The following is a 22,456-nucleotide window of genomic DNA, read 5'->3' as shown; positions in this document are numbered from 1 at the left end:
TATGATTTGCGTTTGATAAAAGGGCAATAGAAATGTTTGTGTCTTCACTAAATCTTAAATTGACTAAAAAGAATGACTTAGGCAAAGGGATACGTTTGTTTCTATTGAGGTTAGAAACAACAGAATACCCGCCTCATTCAGAAAGTCAAGATGAGTAAGTGTGAAACACTGGGAGATACCACTGTTGTTAAGAACTCAGAAATGAAGATTTCTAGACAGTGTTCATGTAGTTAAAAGTTGTGTTCACTGAACCTAGAAGATTCCTCTTTATTAAAAAAGAAAGAGTGCTTTCTATAATGTCAGGTATTCTGTGTCTTAATTTCATAGCAAAAGGCCAGTAAGGTAAGGCCATAGAAAACAATAGTTCCTTATGCACAGTTGAGTTTTAAAAAGAGCAAATCAGAAGAACATGTGTGTTTTCATTTTTACGGTGTGTATCTATACTGTGCACACAATTTATATGTAAGTATGTGTACACCAAACTGTAAACAGTGTTAGTCTTCTTGGGAATAGAGATGCAGAGAGGGGAGGAGAGAGGATGCACTTGTACTTCTGCTTCTTAACTGTTATTTGAATTTTTACATGAACAATTATTTTCATAATTTTTAAAAAGAAAACTGATAATAATTTTAAAATGGAAATTGGCTAAAATTAATTTTAATCCATGTTCTGTATTTTATAATAAGTTCTTTCTGTTAAAGGGCTTTCTGTAAAACTTTCGTAATGGTGGTTTGAGTTGAAAATACATAAAATTTCAAATAACGCCATGAAATAAATTACAACTTCTAATTAGGTGACATTGGGTACAGTTTACAAAGTTGTTAAAACTTTTTGTTAAGTTTTATTTTAAATTATAAAATACCATGAACTGTATTAAGAATCAGCATTAACCAGATTTTCTTGGTATAGACTTACTTGAAAATAAAATGGTCCAGTATAGAAGAAACCATGAAATGAAACATCAGTTTTTTCTGAAACCACGCACATAGTTCTGCAGGGGTGACATGCTTCTTGCCAGGAAATGGAGACAGGACCTAGTAGCACTCATCAGCCTCTTCATAAGGTATTCTGCACATAGTCAAACCTTGACATTGAAAGAGACTTTCTTCTCAAGAAAGTCAGTGACTAAGGATGGTCAGTCACACAGACTAGAGCACAGCACAGAGGATTTTTGAAGAAGGAAGAGCTGGTTTCACAAAAATTGAACCCAGACTTCTTGAAGTCTTAAGCGACAAGTCTCTGGAGAGTCTCCATTGAGTGGATAGCAAAAGGAATAAACAGTACCAGAGCTTAAGACACTGCGTTTGGGAAGTTTAGCCATTCAATCTACCTTTTATAAGGATTGACAGTATGCTTCAGAATACAAAGAGTACAAAAAGCCAAGTCACCCAAGTAAAACACCAGCAAAGGAAAGTTAAAAAAAAAAGGCTACCTTTATGTTTTGTAGCACAGGAGTCTGAAAAACTTTTAAATTGCTTTTTAAAATGCCTACTGGTCCTTAGTCTTATGAAAAGCTGTTCAAACTCACTTTATTTTAAAATTTAGTTACATCAGAACATTAATTAATACAAATGAAAGCCATATTCAGATACCAGTCTTCATCTGTCAGATTGGTAAAACTTCAAAAGTTAGACAGCAATCACTGTTGACAAGGCTTTGGGAACCAGGGATGCTAATCTATTACTGGTGAGCATGCAAAATAATATAACCTCTCTGGAGGGCAGCTTGGCAACATCTATCAAGTTGCAAGTGCACTTCCTCACCCATCCCTCAGTCTCACTTTTAGGAACTTCGTTCTACATAGATGTGTCATTTCTAGTGTGCACTGTGGGTGTAATTTATAAAGCTCTTTACTACAGAATTGTAACAGAATTTTTGGAAACAACCACATCTAAAAGGGATTTGTTTCTTGAAAAACAAAAACTGGGATATCCACATGATAGAATACTATGCAGATGTTTAAAGAGAATAAAAATAAAGAAGAAAAAGATCTCCATGTACCAATCCAGGAAGATCTCTAGGCTATAGTTTAAAAGGGGAGGGGATGTGGCAGTATAGAGTAGTATATTTAATGGTCTGTCTTTTCTGTAAGAAATAGTGAGAAATAATATGTTTATACGAATATATTTTAGAAGGCTAGACAAGAAACTAATAAAATGGTTTTCTAAAGACATGGGGGAGGGGCTAGGTGGGACTGAGACTTCTTAGTGTGTACTATATGTAGTTTTGATTTTTGTGCCGTATGAATATATGAGCTATTCCCCAAAAATATTTTTTAACTTTAAGAAAATATTCCTTCTAAACAGGTTATTTATTTTCAGAATTTTGAAAGATATGCACAAAGATTATGGCATAGCAAGAAATAATTTTAGACTAAAGAGAAGTTGAATCAATCTTCCTAATGTATGAAATGTACTGTCTCAGGTATCTCTTGGTGGGTAAGCCCTGTCTGCATTGCATCATCTGGTTTTCTGAAAGAGGACACCCTGGCCAGCCACAGCTGCACTGCTGGACAGGCTTGCAGAGAGGCCGGCGGGTCCGCCCTGTCTTGTGCATTCCCATTCCCTTTGCTGACAGAAATTTCAGGAAAGGATGGTTGCCCTCTGTGGGATGCTGTGGGACAGAACTCATGACCCAGAACATACACTCCTGTGTTCGTCTGCCTCTCATGCTCTTCATTGTCTCACTGTCTCAGAGACTTTGCTGTTTAAAAAAAAAAAATTTTTTTTTGCTTTTTTTTATTGTGGAAGTTTTCAGAACACACAGAAGCAAGGAGAAAAGTATAATGAACTCCCAGACACCTATCATCCCAGCTTCAATAGTTGAAAACAATTTCACCTTAAAAAATGGTTCCTCCTACCCGTTTTTAAAATTCTGGAATATTTTAAAGCAAATCTGAAATCATATCATTTCACCCAGAAATACTTAAGTATATATCTCTAATAACTAAAGATAAAAAAATGACATTACAGACCACAATATCTTACCATGAAATTTCATTATATTTCATGTTTTTTAAGAAAGATTAAAGGAAACTTATCCCTCACTGTATTCACCAGTCTTTCCTCTTCACTGGGATAATTTCTAGTCAGCATACAAAAAAGACTGAGTATTTTCTGTCTTTAAAAAAATATTTAAGGCTTCCTTACCTTACATTCCCCTCTAACTGCTATTCTCCTCTCTGTACTTTTCATAAAACTGTCTGTATCCATTTCCTTAGCTCCTCAGCCCGTTCTAACCTGACTCCCATTCCCACCACTCCACTAGAACCGTTCTTGCTAAGGTCACCAGTGACAGTTCAGTTTTCATCTTTCTTGACATCTCAGTAGCCTTCAACACAGGCTACCTCCTAAAATGAACAGTGAACATTGAGTACTTACTTGTTCAGCTCTGTGTATGAATCATCTCATTTAATTCTCTTACAGCTCTTTGAGGTAGGTGTTGTCATTATCCTCATTTTATAGATGAAGTTGCTAAAGCTTAGGTTAAGTAACTAGTCCAGCAACTTGTATGGAGTAGAACACGTTCAGGCACCATCTCATCTGATCCTGCTGCCTCTTTGACAACAATTCATCACTTACCTTGCTACCTTGGGGTTTCTTCCTCTTTCTCTGTTTCATTTTTATTTTCTTTGCAGCTCTTGCTTCTTCCTGATCTTTAAATTTTTTAATTTTGAGGCTTTCATCCTGACCCTCTTCTCACCCAAATCCATAGCTTCATTTACCATGTAGAAGGTTATGAGCTCCCAGTATGTGTCCTTAGATACACATTGTGTGTAGCTTGGAGCTGCTTCTGAACTCTAGACCCAGAAGTCCAACTGTTACCTCAACACATCCCAAACTTAACTTTGAATCTGCCCCTACTGTATTGCCTTTTTTGCCAAATGGTACAACCATCTACAAGCTGCTTAGTAGAAACCTGGGTGTTCTCTCTTAGCTCCCATAAACAATCAGCACGTCTTGTCTCTCTCTCATTCATCTACCTCCCTGAGGAAAGCACCCCCACCTCCCAGTTCTTAGATAGCGTCCACCTATTATACATTCTCAGGGTACCCTGTACTTCTCTTTCTCCCCTTTAAACATTTTCAACAATAATATTCACTTGCTTATGTTAGTTTTTTGTTTTCTTCCTTTAGAACAAAATTTAATTTTTAAATTCTTTTAGGAAAGACATCCAGGGACAAGACAAGACAGTCTTGTTTGTTGCTATATCCCCGGGAGCTAGCAGAGTGCCAGGCACAGAGGCATCATTAAATATTTGCTGAATGAAAAAAAAATGAAGAGGAATTTGTTTTACGAAAATCCCTAACAAGAATGGGTGAATTACTGAAGGCAGACTAGCAGATAAGGTTTCTGATTGTCAAGCCATAGAAGGGAGCTGAGGAACTGGCAGTAGGATTGAGAGAAGTAAGGTATTTGGGGACATGGAAGTTGTGGGACTTGCTGCCTGTCATCACATGTGGGAAGTAAGTGAAGGGGTGTCAAGAATGCGACAGATTTCTAGCTTTGACAGCAAGGGAATCATGTTATTATTCCTTGGGAGGGTCAGGTATGATGGGATAAATAATGACTTCAGTTTTGGACCTGTTGACTCTGAAGAACCTCCCATAGGACACCCAGTTGGAGAGAAAACCAGTAGATAGTTGTAAAAATGGAACTAGAATCCAGGAGAGAGATACAGGCTTTAACTTCATCACTGAGTAAAACCAGTAAAACACTATTGCTAATTCAAGCGTACTGAGTTGGTACATATTTTGGTACTTTTTAACTTGGGAGTGGATGTTACAAGCACCTACTGTGTATCATACAGGGATAGGATATTTACACTGATAACATTTTAACACCCTATGAGTGTTAACTAATAATAGCTGTGAATCTGTACATTTATTTTTTATGTTAAACTAGCAGATCTATTTTAATTATGTATTTTGTTAGTGCTAATTTACACCTTTTTTCCTTCTTAAAGACAAAAATAAAACTTAGTGGGGTTTGTAGAATTTGTTAGGCTGTAAACTCCATGAAGATTTGTTGCCATGTCTTAAAATTTTTTTTCCTCTTATTTCTCTAGGGCCTATTCCCTGGTGGATTCCAGTCAAGTGTCTACATTTCTGATTTCCATTCTACTTATAGTCTATGGTAGCTTCAGGTAAGATGCTCTCAAATGGGATTGATTTCAGCTGGAGGTGGAAGAAGCATTGCTCTGAATGTGTTGGCACCAAAACCTATTGCCTGAGGAGGAGAAACATGACTTTGACAGGAATTGAGTTGAACGGAATAATTCTGATCTTTATGCTTTAGTTGGCTGTTGTTAAAATGCTTGGTTTTGCTTACTGCTTTGGGCATTTTAATGCAAACAAGCAAAAATTAATTGTTTAAATTCTGGTTCTGAAAATAATGACTCACATAAGTACAGTCATTAAGAAGGTTTAAGGAGAGGACCGTGATCCTACAGAGTCTCAAAGGAAACAAAGTTTTTCTTAATAATAATAAAAATAAAAAAGGCACTGACCTAAGTTGAGCCATATGAAACTGCTGATAGTCAGCTTTTTTGTCTTAATTTCATATGGTTCAGTCTACTGTTATGAGGATTGTGCATGGTAGCATTTACCAAGTATGCTCCCTGCTGACCTTAATGCTGAGGCTGGATCTTCTCAGGATTCCCATCCTAGCAGGCAGCCGTAGGAATACAAATGAAAATCAGGAAACTTTTCACTTCCTTCTTTTCACTACTCTTACTTGAGAGGAACTTTAGTGGTTGTATAACTCAAGTAGCTATAAAGTTATGGCTGATACATTTAAAAATGAAGGCTGCTTGAGAAATTTTACATTGAAAACATGAAAGGGAGTAACAGTGACAAATGAAATAATCAGGCATAAGGATTTTGAACTATCCAGGATCATATCTGAACTTTAATGGGTGCTTTGTAAAATCATAGACTTCCAGGCTTTATCTCAACTCTGAGTAGAACAAGTAATGTACTGCTGGTAATTCCAGTATCAGGTGATAAAAGTTTTCATCATTGAGACTTCTGCGGAGTTCCCTAGGTTCATAACCACTCTTAGGAAGCATTAGGCAAGCCAGAGCGACTTAGAACCTTATCAGCATAATCCTGATATTTTGTATCTTTATCCTTTGGACAAGTTTTTTATTTTTTTGAGTATATAATATGTCAGCATTTCAAAAGTCTTTATAATTAAAAAAAAAACTTTGGACTCCTTTCATTATTTCAAATGATCTTTTATATGTCATATACTTACATACTGTGTACATTTTTATAGTTTAAATCATTCATATTCTGATTATTTTTATCTAATAAAAATATTTTCCACTGTCATCTTCACACTGATTTTTAGTAATTTGATATTTCTTTGCCTTCCACTCTTTTTGGACGTATGGGTTGTTAAGGTGACCGTCTTTTTATGTATTCTTTTGCTTTGGTTGAAAAGTATCCCTAAGAGAAATACCAAAAACTTGAAAACCTCCAGAAAATATAAACTGGCTCTTACTACATATTGCCTTGTTGTTTTCCAGAAGGGTTATACCAATTTAGAACCTGGCAGTTTCTAAACAAAATTTTATGTAGTAAATGTACTGTAGAACTGTATCATATAGACGGAAAGGATTTCTCTGGTGAGTCTCCTTATTTTACAGATGAGGAAACTGAAGCCCAACGAGTTGAGGTAACTTGACAAAGATTGTATTACAACTAGTTGGTAACAAAGTCTGGATTGAAACCCAGTTCTCAAAACTTGTGATCAATACCTTATGTATTTTTACTTTAATAATGCACTTTCTGCAAAAAGTAAATCATGTTGCCTTTAATTACACATTTAAATTTACCTCACTGAGTAAGTTTGGAAGTATTTCCACCTCTTCTGTTGTCTGAAAAAGATTGTTTAGAATTGTGTTATTTCTTTTTCAAATCTTTGCTAGAAATCACCAGCGAAGCTGTCTAAAGTTGTGCTTTCTTTGTGGGAAGATTTGTTTTTGTTTTTGTTTTTCCTGCTTTGTTTATCTTTTTTTTCCAAGTATTGGTAAGGGCTTTGCTGTGTGTGTGGTAAAATATAAATAACATAAAGTTCACCATTTTAACCATTTTTAGTCATACAGTTTAGTAGCAGGAAAGGGCTTTTTAAAACACATTGTCTCTTTACTATACCCATTCTAGTACTAGGGTGTGAAATGATATCTCATTGTGCCTTGATTACATTTCCCTGATAACTGAGATCAGGATATTGAAAAGATGGCAGGCATCTTTTAATCTGTTTATTGGCCATGTGTTTTTCTTTTTTGGTGAAATGCCTGTTCAAATCTTGACCCATTTTAAAATTATGTTGTCTTATACCGAATTGTAACAGTTCTTTAAATATTCTAGATACAGGTTCTCGCTCATTCATATGATTTGCAGATATGTTTTTTTCCGATCTCTAACTTGCCTTTTTATTTTCTTGATAGTGTCTTTTAAAAATATAAACATCTTTAATTTTGATAAAAGTCCAACTTACTTTTTTGTCCTACGGAGTATGCTTTTGGTGTACCAAAAAACTCTTTGCCCAGTCCATGGGCACAAAGATTTTCTCCTATGTTTTCTTTAAGAAGTTTTATAGTTTTACTGTTTACATTTTAAGTCTATAATTTCATTTTGAGTTGATTTTTGTGTATGGTGTGAAATATGAGTCTAAGTTCATCTTTATGACTATGACTATCCAATTGTCCCAGCACCATTTGTTGAAAAGACTATCCTTCACCCATTGTCAAAAATCAGCTGACCATAAATGTAAGGGTTTGTCACTGGACTCCCCATTTCTGTACTTGTGATCCATATATCTTTCTTTATTCCAGCACCCTGGAGTCTTGATTGCTATAGCTTTTATAGTTAGTGTTAAAATCTAGTAGTGTAAGTCTTACAGTTTTGTTCTTTGTCAAAATCATTTGGCTATTCTGGAGCCTTTGCATTTCTATATTAAATTTAGATTCAGCTGGTCAATTTCTACAAAAAAATTTCTTCTGGGATTGATAGGTATTGTGGATCTGTAGATTGGTTGGAAGAGAATCACTATCTTAATAATACTGAGCCTTCCAATCCAGAGACCTGGAATGTCTCCATTTATTTAGATCTTTAATTTTTCTTACTAATATTTTGTAATTTTCAGTGTACAAAGCTTTCAGTTTTTTCCCTTGATTTATTTTTAGATTATTCATTGCTAAGTATGTAGAACTACAGATGATTTTTAAATATTAATCTGGTACCTGTAGCTTTGCTGAACTCACTTATTAGTGCCATTAGTTTTTTGTGTATGGATTTCTTGGGGTTTCGTACATGCAGGATGATGAGGTCTGCAGGTAGACAGCTTTGCTGCTTCTCTTCAGATCTGAATGCCTCTAAGTTTTCATCTTCTCTTTTTTTTGGCGGCGGAAGTGGGGGTGTCTTACTGTACAGGCTAGACCCTCTGGTACAGTGTTGGAGTGACAAGAGCACACCTCCTTCCTTGCCTTATTCCTAATCCTGAGGGGAAAGTGTTTAGTTGTTCACCATTAAGTATGCTGTTAGCTGTAGGTTTTTCATAAACCGCTTTATCAAACTGAGGAAATTTCCTCCTGTTTCTGGTTTGTGAAGAGTTTTTATCATGGATGGATGTTGGATTTTGCCATATGTTTTCATGCATTTATTGAGGTTATCATGTAGTTTTTGTCCATTATTCTATTAATATGCATATATCATATTAATTGATTATTTAAATATGGAACCAACCTTGGTAGTCTTGGGATAAATCCCACTTAGTCATGGTATGTAATCATTTTTATATGCTTCCAGATTCCATTTGCTGGTATTTTGAAGATTTTTGGGTCTGTATTCATGAGGGATATTGTTCTGTGGTTTTCTTATGTCTTCTTATGGCTTTTGTATCCAGGTAATATTGGCCTTATTGAATGAGTCAAGAAGTGTTTCTTTTTCATCTCTTTTTCTGGAAAAGATTGTGTAGAATTGTAGTATTTCTTCTTTAAATGTTTTATAGAATTTACCTGTCTAAAGCCAGACCTTTTTTTGTGGGAAAATTTTTTGGTTTTGTTTTTTCCTGCTTGGTTCACTGCTTCCCATCCCCCCCTTTTTAAACAGCTTTATTGAGATAGAATGTACGTACTGTAATGTTCTCCCATGTAAAGTGTACAGTTTAGTGGTTTTAGCATATTTATAAAGTTGTGTAGTCATCATCATATCACACCAATTTTAGAACATTTTCATCATCCCCAAAGAGACCTCGTACTCATTAGCAGTCATTCCCCTTTCCTCTCTCTGTAGCTCTGGGCAACCATCAGTCTCTTTTCTGCTCTCGATGTGCCGCCTCTGACATTTCATAGAAGTGGAATAATACAATATGTGGCCTTTTGTGACTGGCTTCTTTCACAAAGTGTAATGTTTTCAGAGTTCATCCATGCTGTAGCATGTATCAGTATTTCATTCTTTTTTATTGCCAAATACTCTTTTGTTTATTCATGCATCAACTGACAGATGTTTAGGTTGTTTCCACATTTTGACTGCTGTGAGCATTCATGTATGAATTTTGTGTGGACATCTCTTGGGCAGATACCTAGTAATAGAATTGCTGGGTCATGTGGTAACTCTGTGTTTAAACATTTTGAGAAATTGTTTTTTGAAGCAGTTGCACCATCTTACATTCTTAGCAACAATGTATAAGGGTCCCAATTTCTCTTATTATCTGTCTTTTGGATTCTAGATACTCTACTATTCTGGTGCATTTGAAGTGGTACCTCATTGTGGTTTTGATTTGCATTTCCTTAATGACTAATGATGTTGAGTGTCTTTTCTTGTGCTTATTTACTATCTGTGTGTCTTCTTTGATGAAGTGTCTGTTTAGGTCTTTTGCCCATTTAAAAATTAGGTGGATTCTTATTGTTTTCAGAGTACTTTATACAGCTGACCTTAAAACAACGCAAGGGCTAGGGGTGCCAACTCTCCGCGCAGTCAGAAACCTATGTTATAACTTCATAGTTGACCTTCTGCTGCCATGGTTCCACATCCCAGGACTCAACCAACCACACACAGATCATGTAGCTCTGGAGTACATATTTAGTGACAAAAATCCATGTATAAGAGGAACCGTGCAGTTCAAATCTTATTTTCAAGGGTCACCGTATGTTGTGGATACAAATTCTTTATCAGATAAATGCTTACACAGAGTTTCTCCCAGCCTGTGGACTTGTCTTTTCACTTTTTGCTTGTTTATGATTGTTATGTTTTCCTGGTGGCCTGGGTGAGATAAAATGTCCCTCTTTATTTTTAGTAACAGTTTTTGTCTTAAAAGTCTTCCATCGGTTGTTAGTATAGCCATTCCAGCTCTCTTACGGTTGCATGTGGGAAGATTTTTAGTTACCAATTCTGTTTCTTTACTTCCTGTAAGTCTACTTGGATTTTCTGTTTCTTCTTGAGTTTTGGTCATTTTTATCTTTCTAGGATTTTTGCATTTCCTCTAAATTGTCTCATTTGTTGGCATTAGTTTGTTCATGCTGTTCCCTTATAATCCATTTAATCTCTGTTGGTCAGTAGTGTTCCCTCTTTCGTTTTCTATGTTAGGCATTTATGTCTTCTAGCTAAAGATCAGTCCAGTTTTGTTGATCTTGGCAAAGAACCAACTTCTGCTTTTATTTTTTTTCCCTTTTTCCTTTTTCTGTTTTTACTTTTCATTGATTTCCACTCTAATATTATTTCCTTCCTTCTGCTTGCTTGAGGTTTAGTTTATGTTGCTTTTTTAAATGCTTAAGGTGGAAGCTCAAGTTACTGATTTGAAACCTTTCTTCTCTTTTAGCACAAGCAGTTAAAGCTACAAATTTCCCTCTAAGCACTGCTTTAACTGTATCATAAGTTTTGTTATGTTGTATTTTGTTATTTTGTATTGTATGAATTTCATTCCATTCAAGATACTTTTCCCGGTGATTTTTTCCCCTTTGACCTATGGTTTCTTATTTTTTGGGGGGGTGGGTAATTAGGTTTATTTACTATTTTATTTTTTTGATGAAGGTACTGGGGATTGAACCCAGGACCTCATGCACACTAAGCTCGCACTCTACCACTGAGCTATACCCTTCCCCTGACCTATGGGTTCTTTATAAATGCACTTCTTACTTTCCTAATAATTGGAAAATTTCAAAATTCCCTCTGTTGTTTAAAAGAATTTCAGCAGCCTAATTCAGTTGTTGAATTCTTGAATTGTGTTGAGAGAGATACTTTTCATGACTGCAATCCTTTAAAGTTTTTGCAGCTTGCTTTGTGGTATAGCATATGATATGTCCTGGAGAATGTTCCATATGCACTTGGAAAAATCAGCCTTCACAGAGAGTTGAATGCAGGGAGTGACAAAATCTGGTTTGTGTTTTAGGAAGATTGTTCTGGGTTCTGTGTGGGAAATAGCTTGTTGAGTAAGAGGGAAAAGTGAAATAAAGGAAACCTGCTGCCCTAGTAATAGGCAAAAAGTGATGGCACTTTACGCTAATCAGGGTGGAGTGAGGTATCAGTGGATTTAGGACAAGATTGCTGATGGAGTGCACATAGTGTGTGTGAGAGAGAAGAGTCAAGGATGACTCCAAGGTTTATGGCCTGAACAACTGGAGCCAGTGGTAGTGCCATTTTTGAGGTGGAAAACGCTTTTAAGAAAAACAGATTTTTCATGGAAACTTGATAAATGGAGCCGATACAATTTGTCAGGAGACTGATATGGTTCTAGTTTGGCTCTTCCCACTGTTTAATTTGGGGCAAGTAACTTCTGTGGACCCATATCATGACAATTGTTATTTCATTAGTTATGACATAATGATAATTTATGATAGTAGTAGTGTAGTGTTAACTATATTCTGGCTTGTAATGCTCTCCAAGTTTTCTAGAGTGATTTGTAAGTGCACTGTTTTAGTAGTGCTCAAACACATTTTTACAACCAATTTTCACATCTCTTTCTTTCTAAGTATTCAATAAACAAACCATACTGAGATTACTGTTTTGATAGGTCAAAACTTGTCAAATATTGTAGTTCAACTGATAGATTATTTTTACTTATTGACCTGGGATCCTGTGGAGGTTTTTAGGAATGCCTCTTTTAAGAAAATATCTCTGTGGTAACAGAAATGAAAGTTGCAGAAGTCAGTGAAGTAAAACTGGTAGCAAAGCAGTCTCCTTGATTCTTGCTTTAACATAAACAAGGGCTAGCTGGGTGAAGAACTGGCCTGTGACTTACTTGGACATGGATTTCCTGATGAGAATACTTACAGGGAGTTTTCCATTAAGTCATTACCAGTTGGGTACCGTAGGGTGCTGAATGATGCTTCCCAGGCTATCCTGCTGTCTGACTGCTACCATTTTTATCAGTTTAGATGCCTGTTAATTGTTGTGAGTGACTTCTGTTTCTTACTATGAGGCGGTTAGATAGAGATGCTTGATTTTTATTGGCTATTATAATTTTTTTTAACTTAGAAATTGACTATTAAAGAAACCTGATGAAGAAAATAGCTAATATTTTACTGAGCATTTATATGCCAACTGCTTTATATAAAGTCTCATTTAATCCTCACATCAATTCAGCAAAAGAGATGTTGCTGTGCCCATTTTACAAATGAGGAAACTAAGGCCTAGAAATGTTAAGTAGCTTACCCAAGTATAAGTGGTGGGGCTGGGATTCAGACTCAAGCTGTACTTTACTGCTGCTGGCTATTGAGAACAATAATAAAATTTCAAATATGAAGCAAATAAATTGATTTGGTAGTAAAGTCAGAAGGAATTTCTTAAAAACCCCTTTTTAATGATTTTTCCCCCTACATTGGTGGTTCTCAGACCTTATTGTGCATAAAAACCACCTGGGGAAGATTGTTCAGTAGGCTTAGGATGGAGGCCCAGCACAGCACCCTAGCCTCACTCAGGTGACCTGCACAACACACTTTGATAAACTCTTTCCTAACAATTTTTTAAGTTGCTGTTTCTTGATTGCTGATAGCATTTTAAGGACCCATTCACTGATATGTTATTTACCTCCTACCCTGTTGAAAGTCTTCTGAAGTTCTCAGAGTTTCTCCTCTTGCTAAGTCAAGAAGATTTCCCCTCAGTCTTCATCCTTGATAAGCCTTGGTGGTTTACTATCACTAATGTAAATTTCTCCTCCTTTGGCTTCCATTGTTCACTTTCATGCTCCCTTCCAAATGGGACATGCACAAAAGTGTTTTCTGAATTTGAATAGCTCTGTTCCTATTGCCCCCCACAACCCAAATGCCCAGCCAAATATGTCATCTCCTCTGATTTGAGACCATAAAAATACATCATTTGCTCATTTAAATTGTTACATTTTATTTAGAGCTGTGAAGACATGGAGAAAATCATCAAGTACAGGATAAAAGATTTGTGGATTGTACTGGTTATTCCCCACCTAAGCTTTCACATTTCTCAGATCAGAGAGGGAAACTGTGCCAAATAAAACTAGATTCTAAAACCCCAAACAAATCTTTGATTTAGGAACCCTTATGTTTGCCATCTCTTGGCTGAGTTTTGTTTGCTAGACTTGCTATATTACTTAAAGATGACACCTGTCTCTCCTTAATCTTTCCAGCTGCTCAGGAAAAAAAATAGCATAATTACACATCTAATCAGTATGTCCCCAAAGCCTTTGACAGACCAAGAGGAGAACATTAATTGGTGGGTGGGGTACAGGGAGAGAAAGGGACTGTTCTGATGGGCACATAGACCCAAGAAGCACAATGTGAACATGGCTTAGAACTTCTTAGGCAGCTTATTACTGTCAAGACACTTAAGTTCTGTCCCATCAGGAATGATAAACAAAAAATAACAGCTTTGCGGTAGAGCTAAAAGGAAATCAAAAGGAAGAAACACTTCATAATCTATAGATTATATAATTATATCTCTATATATAAAGTTGATATATAAATTAAAAACACTTTTATAGAGTAACTACTACCCTTTTTTTAAAGGCAAGTACTCACCTGTGCTTTCCTTAATGATGAGGGTAGTTTATTTGTTTATACCCAGACCTACTCTAGGAAGACAGTGTCAGCAGGTTAATAAGACTGCAGAGATAATAAGAAATGCACTTTCTATGATTATGTTACCCTTCATACTAAATGCATATAATTGTAAGGTTAGACCAGGTTAACCAAAACAAATCTAACTATGGTTCATAAATGTCATGATATGTTCATCTTTTGAGCTGTTCTCTTTGCCATCTCTTAACCTGTCTTACTTTAAGAAAACATATAGAAATCTGAATGTTACTAGATACTGTAGGGAATGGTTATGTACATTGTAATATATATGGACAAGGTCCCTGATATATTTAACAGTTTCATCAATTCCTTCTTCAGTGTTCCATTTATAAAAACTGTAACTTATCTAGGAACACACACATTTAGTTTATAGCCAAGGTCAAACAGAGTGTTTACCTTGACTGAGTGAATTCTCCCCTTTAGTGTGCTTACTTCCAATATTAGGATAATCAAAAAACATGATATTCTTTTAAAAAATGAAAATAAAAAATCGATTTGCCTTTCTCTTTCGGCATTCACAATTGTACTCCGTTATCAGAATTCAAACAAATGAACAAGTATAACTCTCAGTAAATATGATCTCAGCTCCGTTTTGCTTCCTGCAATTCTTTATTTTTGCTCTGCTCTGTTCAGAAGGATTTGACCATTCATTAAGTTTTACAAGTTGTGATGAGATAAGGTAAATTAAAATGGGGCCAAAAAAAGCGAAAAGTATGGGTGGAGACAAAGTAGAGGCAAAAATAAGTCTAAAAATACAGACCACATTGGCCAACACCCTTGCTCCTGGTGGTCCACAAATACCACAGTAAGCTTCCTAGCAGACAACTTTCAGAAGAAAGAAAGAAAAAAAACTTTACAGTGCCCTTGGATAAAAAGAACCCAGTTGTTTAGGTGAATTGCAACTTAGTCTTAAGATCAGACAGACCATTGTCTCAAAGATACTCAGAAAGAGGATGCAACATTGAATTTCATAGCATTTCATAACAGGCATTCATTGTTTGTTGAATGAATTAAAGTACCCTGCAGTATAAGCTGGTGGCGTTTGTGAAAATAGATTTCGGCAAAAGCTACAGTTGGAGACACAACCAGCAGCAGAAAAGTGTGGTCCAGATTGCTAGCTTACTGTGGTCTAATGTTACATTTTATGATATCTGGAGAAATGAATGGGTTACTAGTTCTTCAGCTGATTATTCCTCAATATTGATCTCTTGATAAATGTTGGCAGCAGTCCAGACATGTACTCTGTGGCCAGCTGAATACTGACCTCTTTGTCTTAATAGTTCTCACAGCATATTTGCATTTTTTTTTCACAACTAAGGAACCTAAAAAAACCAAACTGTAAGCCCGTATTTCCCCTTGTCCCGAGCAAGCAGTGGAAGTTCTCATGGGCCTAGGACTTACTCAGAAAATTCTTTATAATCCAGTCTAGTGCCTAAAGATATGAGTAGTTGATTCCTGAAGTTCTATTCCTTATAGCTGAATTAGTTTTAGCCTGAAAAAAATTGAGAGCAAATATAACCAGATCTCCATCTCAGCCAAATATCTTATTAAAGCACTAAGAGAATGTTAATCTACTTCCTGATGTAGTGTCTACGATAAACTGCTTGTTATACGTACATCAGAGTGACCAAAAAATGCACACTGGGATTTATACCTTGAATGTTGATCAATTTCTGACACTAATTATCTGCCAGGCTCAGTTGCATTTATACCTCACCCAGTTCAAGATCAAACCGTATTATCTGCCTAATAAAAGGTTGCTTTTCTTACTATTTCTCTCTAATTAGGCAGAATAGATACAGTTCATCCAAAAGCGATATCAAGTTAACTCAAGGAGAAATGTTCTTAGCTATTTTTTTTAATGAAAGAGGTGTGTCTATTGATGAGGAAAGATATGGTTGACATAGTATAGAATGAAAAATTAATTTGTGAGATGGCGTATATTAATCTTCATTTTTTAAAAAAAGGCAAATATATGCCAAGTTTATGTATCTCTGGGATAGGGATTATGGAGTCTGTTTTGTAGCATTCTTTGTTGTTGGAGGTGGTAATCATATATATTACTTTTTTCAGAAAAAAAATAGAAGTTTGTTTTGTAAAGGGAGATAGTACAGTCAAGGCAGGGTGGTGTAATAAGAACCTTTGGCTCCCTTATTACAGGGCTAATAATAGAGCATCTCTGTACTAATTTGCCCGGGCTGCCATAACAAAGTACCACAGCCTGGGTGACTTAAACAGCAGAAATTTATTTTCTCACAGTTTGCGAGGCTAGAAGTCTAAGATCAAGGTGTCGGCAGGTTGGTTTCATTCTGAAAAGGCTGTAGACGTCCACCTTCACACTTAGATGGTGCCCTTCCCGTCGTCTTCTCTCTGTGTGTGCATGTGTCTGGTGTGTGTGTCTCTGTCTGTCTCTGTCCTAATCGTGTCTTCTTACAAGGACACCAGTCACACTGGACTAAGGCCCACTCTAACAACCTCATTTTAATTTAATTACCTTTTGAAAGCTTTTTCAAGGCTCTGTCTCCAAATGCAGTCACATTATTAATTATAGTATTCTATGAATCAGAAGTAATGTTGCCTGTGAAGCACCTAGTGTAGAGCCTGACAGTTTAAGCTCAATAAAGTCTAACTATTACTATTTTAATCCTCAGCTGCTTGGTCAGAAGACCATCTCTTCTACCTGGATTCTTAGTAGTAGGTTCTTAATGTAGGTTCTGTATGAGCATCAGTAATTGGAAATTTGTCTGCCTCCTACAGCTTGACCCATAACGATTTTCTGTTCCATTATAATTAATGAAAATAGCAAATAATATGCTATAATTTAGGTGGCTTTTTCTGGGATGGTTCATGGTTGTCTTTAATGGAATAGCCATAGCTAAAGTCTTTCTGTTAGTATTTAAACATTAATTTCAGTAACCCAGACTTGCTGTTTGTTAAGCACATAGCCAGGATGCAGTTTACTTGGAATATCTAGTAATAAGATTATGATGTATTAATATCACATCATATATTATTGCACAGTAATAACAATAAGGTTGTGGTGGCAGGGTGGACGGGATTGAAGGATAGTCTTCTGTGAAGATGAAACACACTGTTCTAAGTCAGGCCAAGCCTATGTTAACTCTGTAGAGTTAATACAGATTACCAAGTAAGTTGGGATAAAGGTCCGTAATTCAAAATGGTCCCTGGTTCACTCAGGAAGCAGGGTCTTCAGCAGAGGCTTTACTTAAATAGCTTGAGTTTGCTGTCAGCTATGCAGTATGGGTAACCGTTACTGGACCCCAGCACCGTGGCCTGGTATCTGCTAAACTTAGGTCCACTGATACTGTTTGTAAAGCTGGAATGTATGAATCTTCTCTGAGCAAATTTGTGGGGTCCTACACCTCATTTAGCCAGATTACTGTTTTGTGAATAATGACCCATGGTCTACGTCTGATGATCAGTGCTTGATTTGAGCTAAGCTTTTTTGAGGCAATGAGAAATTGAAAGAAAGCTTTAAATTATATAAGCGCTTGTCCTCCACTCCCCGATATATTATTACCTCATTAGCTTGCCTAAAGCATTCATGTCCCTGCAGCCATTCTTATCAAACTAGGTTCTAAGGAAATGGAACAGCTAAAATTGGTTTTAAGTTAACCACACCTACTGGTACTTGGAAAACGGGGAAATTCTTGCCTTAGAGCAGCCAGAATAGAGTTTAAAATAGTCCTCAACTAATAACAGATTGAAATGGAGTTAGATAACCCTTAAGCCTATCCTACATAACTCTCGGCACCCAGTCCCATTTACCGAGTCTTAGGAGAGAGGCTCTGAACAGCTGTGCCTAGGGTCAAACCAGAGATGATCGGCAGCTTTCCAGTCCAGGACATCAGTATGCCAATGGAAAGCACAGGAGAAGCTAACAGTCTGTAATAGCCAGCCCCCAGGGTAGGGATATGGGTAACTGTTTCTGTAAATTTACCATGCTACCTCCAGATTCTGAGCAGCAGAGTGGGCATAACAAGTGTTGTTGTTGTCGTCCATTCATATGTCAGGGAATTCGAAAAACACAATTTAAATTAATACAGGTCTTTTCCAAAGCATGCCCACAGGGAAGAAGCAGTCTTCATGTTCCAGTGATTCCAGACAGGTTCCCATGAATTGCATCACCAGAGAGTTGAGCTCTCCAAAAATGATTAGCTTTCCAGGAAAAGCATGAATTAAAGTTTAAAGGATCATAGCAATGAAACCATGTACTGAAAACTAGAACAGTTTTCTTAGCAGGGAAAATATACTCAAAACATTATATCTAATTTGTATGGAACAAATCACAGTTGACAGAGAAAAGTTCTCAGGAGCTGACGAATCACCATAACAATTCTCCAGGGTTGACTGAGGTGGGAGCAACTAGTGTACTTTTTGATTTCTGTTAAGGTGTCTTCTGATGGCAGAAGAAATATAAGGCCCCAAAAATTAGATACGAGAAGTTGAATGTTCTAAAATCCAAGGCTTTTTAAAAATTAAAAACTCCCCGGAAAGCCAGCACATCAGAGTCCTGACCATATACAGAAGAGGAGTTTTAACCACACTTCAGAGTTTAACCATGTTTCAGGCATCGAAAAATATCCATTCTTTGGTCTTACTGGGGAATTTGTCACCCATTAGTGCTGGCCTTCTAATGGAACAGTTTGCTAAATAACTAATTAGCCAAATTTATAGGGGACAGGGTGAAGTGTGCCTAACCAGTCTGTGCTCCAGGCTTTCCTAGGCAGGTCACCAGTGCTAACTGAAGACATAGCCAGTTGAGGCTTCTTCTGCACCAGTAGTTTCAGACAGTGGATGACAGTACAGGAAAGCAAATGGCAGACAGAGTCAACCTGTTGTAGTAGAAGGGCCATTCTCTTGAGTCCAGCAAGAGATTTTGAGTCACAGGAGTAGGAAACTATGAAGTGAAGAGTATTACTAGGACCTGAGCCTAGTGATTTGCTTGAGAGCCTCTTCAGGAAGAATTCTGAGCTCTTGAGGATAGAGGGATACTCTGTCCTTAAACTCTCCTTAAAGAGAGGGATTAAACTCAACCAGGTGCCAGTACCCAGCAGGACTTGTACACGGCATAAACAAATGAAAGGAGACCTCTCCTTCACTTCAAAAATCTGCTCAGTTTGGAACCTGAGTATTTAAAAGAACTATCTAGAGGCGCTTCTAATTCTAGCCAAGCTGAGGTAACAGAAACTGGATTTGCCATTCTGTTCTTCATAGAAAAACAGAGACTATAAACAATCTTCCCAGCTGTCTTAAGACAATTTCTATTGCCCTTCCGACCCCCCACCAGAAAAAAAGGTCAAACTTACAGTTACAGAGGGTAGTAGAATGGTTACTAGAGTCCGGAGGGTAGAAGAAAAGGAGAGGGATTGATTAAAGGGTGCTAACTTTCAGTTAATAAGTTCTAGAGACCTGACGTACATCATGGTAACCATAGTTAATAATAATGTATACTTGAAATTTGCTAAGAGAGTAGAACTCAAGAGTTCTGACCCCACACATACACACACACAAAAGTTAACTATGAGAGGTAATGAATGTGTTTGACTGTGAAAAGGGAACTGCAAAGAGAGAAGACCCCCGCGATCTGCAGGTGCACCTCTTGAACATTCATCAGAGTATATGGTCATTGGAGTCCCTGAAGGGAAGGAGAAGAAAGGGACAGACTAAAAAATGCTTGAAGAATTAATGGACAACATTTTTCCAAAACTTGAAGTAAACTACAACCCACAGATCCAAGAAACTGAATAAAACCCCATAGCACAAGAACCATAAAGAAAACTACACCAAGGTGCATCATAATCAAAGTACTCAAAACTAGTGATAAAAGAAAAAAAATCCGAAAAGCAGCTGTAGGGTGAGGAGGCTGAGGAACTGCTAGGGGGCAGGGGAAGGATCAGATTTCTCATTGAAAACAGTGTAGATAAGACAGTGGAACAGCTGCTTTCAAGGACAGAAAGAAAACACTGTCAACATAGAATTGTATGGCAAATACATCTTCCAGAAATGAAGGCAAAATAAAGATGTTTTCAGACATACAAAACCTGAAAGAATTCTTTACTAACGAACTTAGACTACAAGAAATGTTAAAGGAAGTTCTTCAAGCAGAACTTTAAGCAGATTAAAAATGGTACCAGTTGGAATTCTGGGTCTACACAAAGGATTGAAGATCACCAGAAATAGTACCTACAATGATAAATGTGAAAGGGTTTTTTCCTTATTATTTAAAACTCTTTAAAAGATAACTGACTGTCTAAACAAAAGTAATAATACAGTATGAAGTTTGTATCATAACATATAAAAATAAAATACATGGTAATAATAGTACAGAGGTTGAGAGGGAAATAAGCTGTTGTCAGGTTTTTATACTATACATGAAGTATTGCCATATAACTTGAAGGTAGACTGTGTTGGTTAAAGATGTATACCATAAACTTTACAGCAAACACTAAAATAAAAGAACAGAGTTACAGCTAGAAAGACAACAAAGGAAATAAAACCAAATCCTAGAAAAATAACTGTATTAATCCAAAACAAGGCAGGTAAAGGGAAGCAACAACAAAAGAGATAGAACAAACTAAAACGTAGCCTCAAAGCTAATCATAACAATAATCACATTAAATAAATTGGCCTAAAAACTCGGATTAGAAGATGGAAATTGTCAGATTGAATTAAAAAGCAAGATCCAATGATATGCTGCTTACAAAAAGCACGCTATGTATGGGTATAAAGCCAGAAAAAGGATTTAAAGTTAAAGTTTGGGAAAAGATATCCCCTATACCCATCAAAAGAAAGCTGAAGTAGCTGTATTAATATCAGACAAAGCAGCTTTCAGAGCAAGGAAAATTACTAAAGACAAAAAAAAAAAACCCTTATTTCATAATGATAAAGGGATCATTTAAGCAGCAAGACATAATAATCCTAAATGCATCTAATAGAAGATTTTGAAAATGCGTGAAGCAAAAACTGATACAACTTCAAGGAAAAATAAAAGAAACTCACAAGTGTAGCTTAAGATTTTCATACCTCTCTCTCAATAACTGATAAAGCAGAGTGGTCAGAAAATCAGTAAGGAAGGATATAGTGGCTTAAACAATATTTTTCAACCAGTTTGACCTGACTGATATTTATAGAACATTCCAGCAATGGAATGAATACACATTCTCATGTGCACCTGGAACATTTACCAAGATAGACTGTGTTTGGGGGACATAAAACAAGTCTCAGTAAATGGATTCAAGGCATACATAGTATGATCTCTGATCTCTAGCCCGCTGGGGCTGCCGTAACAAAACACACAGACTAGGTGCCTTAAACAACAGGAACTTGTTTTCTCACAGTTCTGGAGGCTGGAAATCCAAGGTGGGTTCTGGTGAGCACTCCCTTCCTGGTTTGTAGATGACCGCCTTCTCGCTGTGTGTCCACATGGTCTTTCCTCGGTGTGTGCAAGCTCCAGGAGAGAGCAAGCAAGCTCTCTGTGTCTCTTCTTAGAAGGGTACTAATCCCATCCCGAGGGCCCACCCTCAGGACGTCAGCAAAATTACCTCCCAAAGGCCCTGTCACCAAATACCATTCATCACATTGGGGATTAGGACTTCAACAAATGAACCTTGTAGGGGACACCAGCATTCAGTTCCTAATGAATCACAGTTGAACACAAAGATGTCTGGAAAATCCCCAGATATTTGGAAGCAAAAATAACACACTTCCATGTGTTAAGAAATCAAGAAAGGAAATACTTTTGAATTAAAAGAAAGTAAAAACACAACACACCAAATTTATGGAATGCTGCAAAAGCAATATTTAGGAAATTATAGCTCTGAATGCCAAGGTTGGAATAGAAGAAAAAGTATCAGTAATCTAAACTTTTACCTTTCTTAATAAACTAGGGAAAAAAAGAGCAAGTTAAACCCAATTAAGCAGAAAAAAGGTAAGAATAAAGATCAAAGCCATGTAGTAACCTGTAATAAAAAAAATGTGTTTGAGTATATATACTTATGTGTGTGTGTGTATGTAAACTGAATCACTGTGCTGCACACCAGAAGCTAATACAACATGGGAAATCAAAAAATAAAAATAAAAGAGGAAAAAAAAGATCAAAGTCAAATAGATTTTCTCTGTTGGAGAAAAATCAGTGAAACTATAAGAGCTGATTTTTAAAAAAAATCAGTAAAATTAGTAACCCTCTAGCCATACTAATTAAGGAAAAAAGACAAATCTACCATCAAGGATAAGAGAGCTGGTAATACTAGAGCCTACAGATATTAAAAGATAATAAGAGATTAATCTCTGTGCTGATAAATTTAACAACTTAGGTGAAATGGACAAAATTTTTGAAAGACACAGTCTACCAAAGCTCACTCAAGAAGAAATAGATAAC

The 22,456-nt window shown here is 36.5% G+C and overlaps 1 protein-coding gene across 5 annotated transcripts in view; it reads left to right on the top strand.

The window, feature by feature from the left end:
- SPPL3 (signal peptide peptidase like 3) overlaps window positions 1–22,456 on the top strand; it is a 115,621-nt gene that overhangs the window by 74,719 nt on the left and 18,446 nt on the right. For 4 of the 5 annotated variants that reach the window (XM_072953186.1, XM_072953190.1, XM_072953191.1 and 1 more), the window contains one exon: window positions 5,068–5,145. In XM_072953186.1, coding sequence (XP_072809287.1) covers window positions 5,068–5,145 — 78 coding nt within the window. Of the gene's footprint in view, window positions 1–989; window positions 1,064–5,067; window positions 5,146–22,456 lie in introns of those variants that run through there. The other variant, XM_072953187.1, reaches the window with a different exon arrangement.

Source organism: Vicugna pacos, chromosome 32, assembly GCF_048564905.1.
Source record: "Vicugna pacos chromosome 32, VicPac4, whole genome shotgun sequence".
Lineage (NCBI taxonomy): Eukaryota > Metazoa > Chordata > Mammalia > Artiodactyla > Camelidae > Vicugna > Vicugna pacos.
Note: the sequence above shows the minus strand (reverse complement) of the source record. Positions and strands in the feature narration are given on the sequence as shown.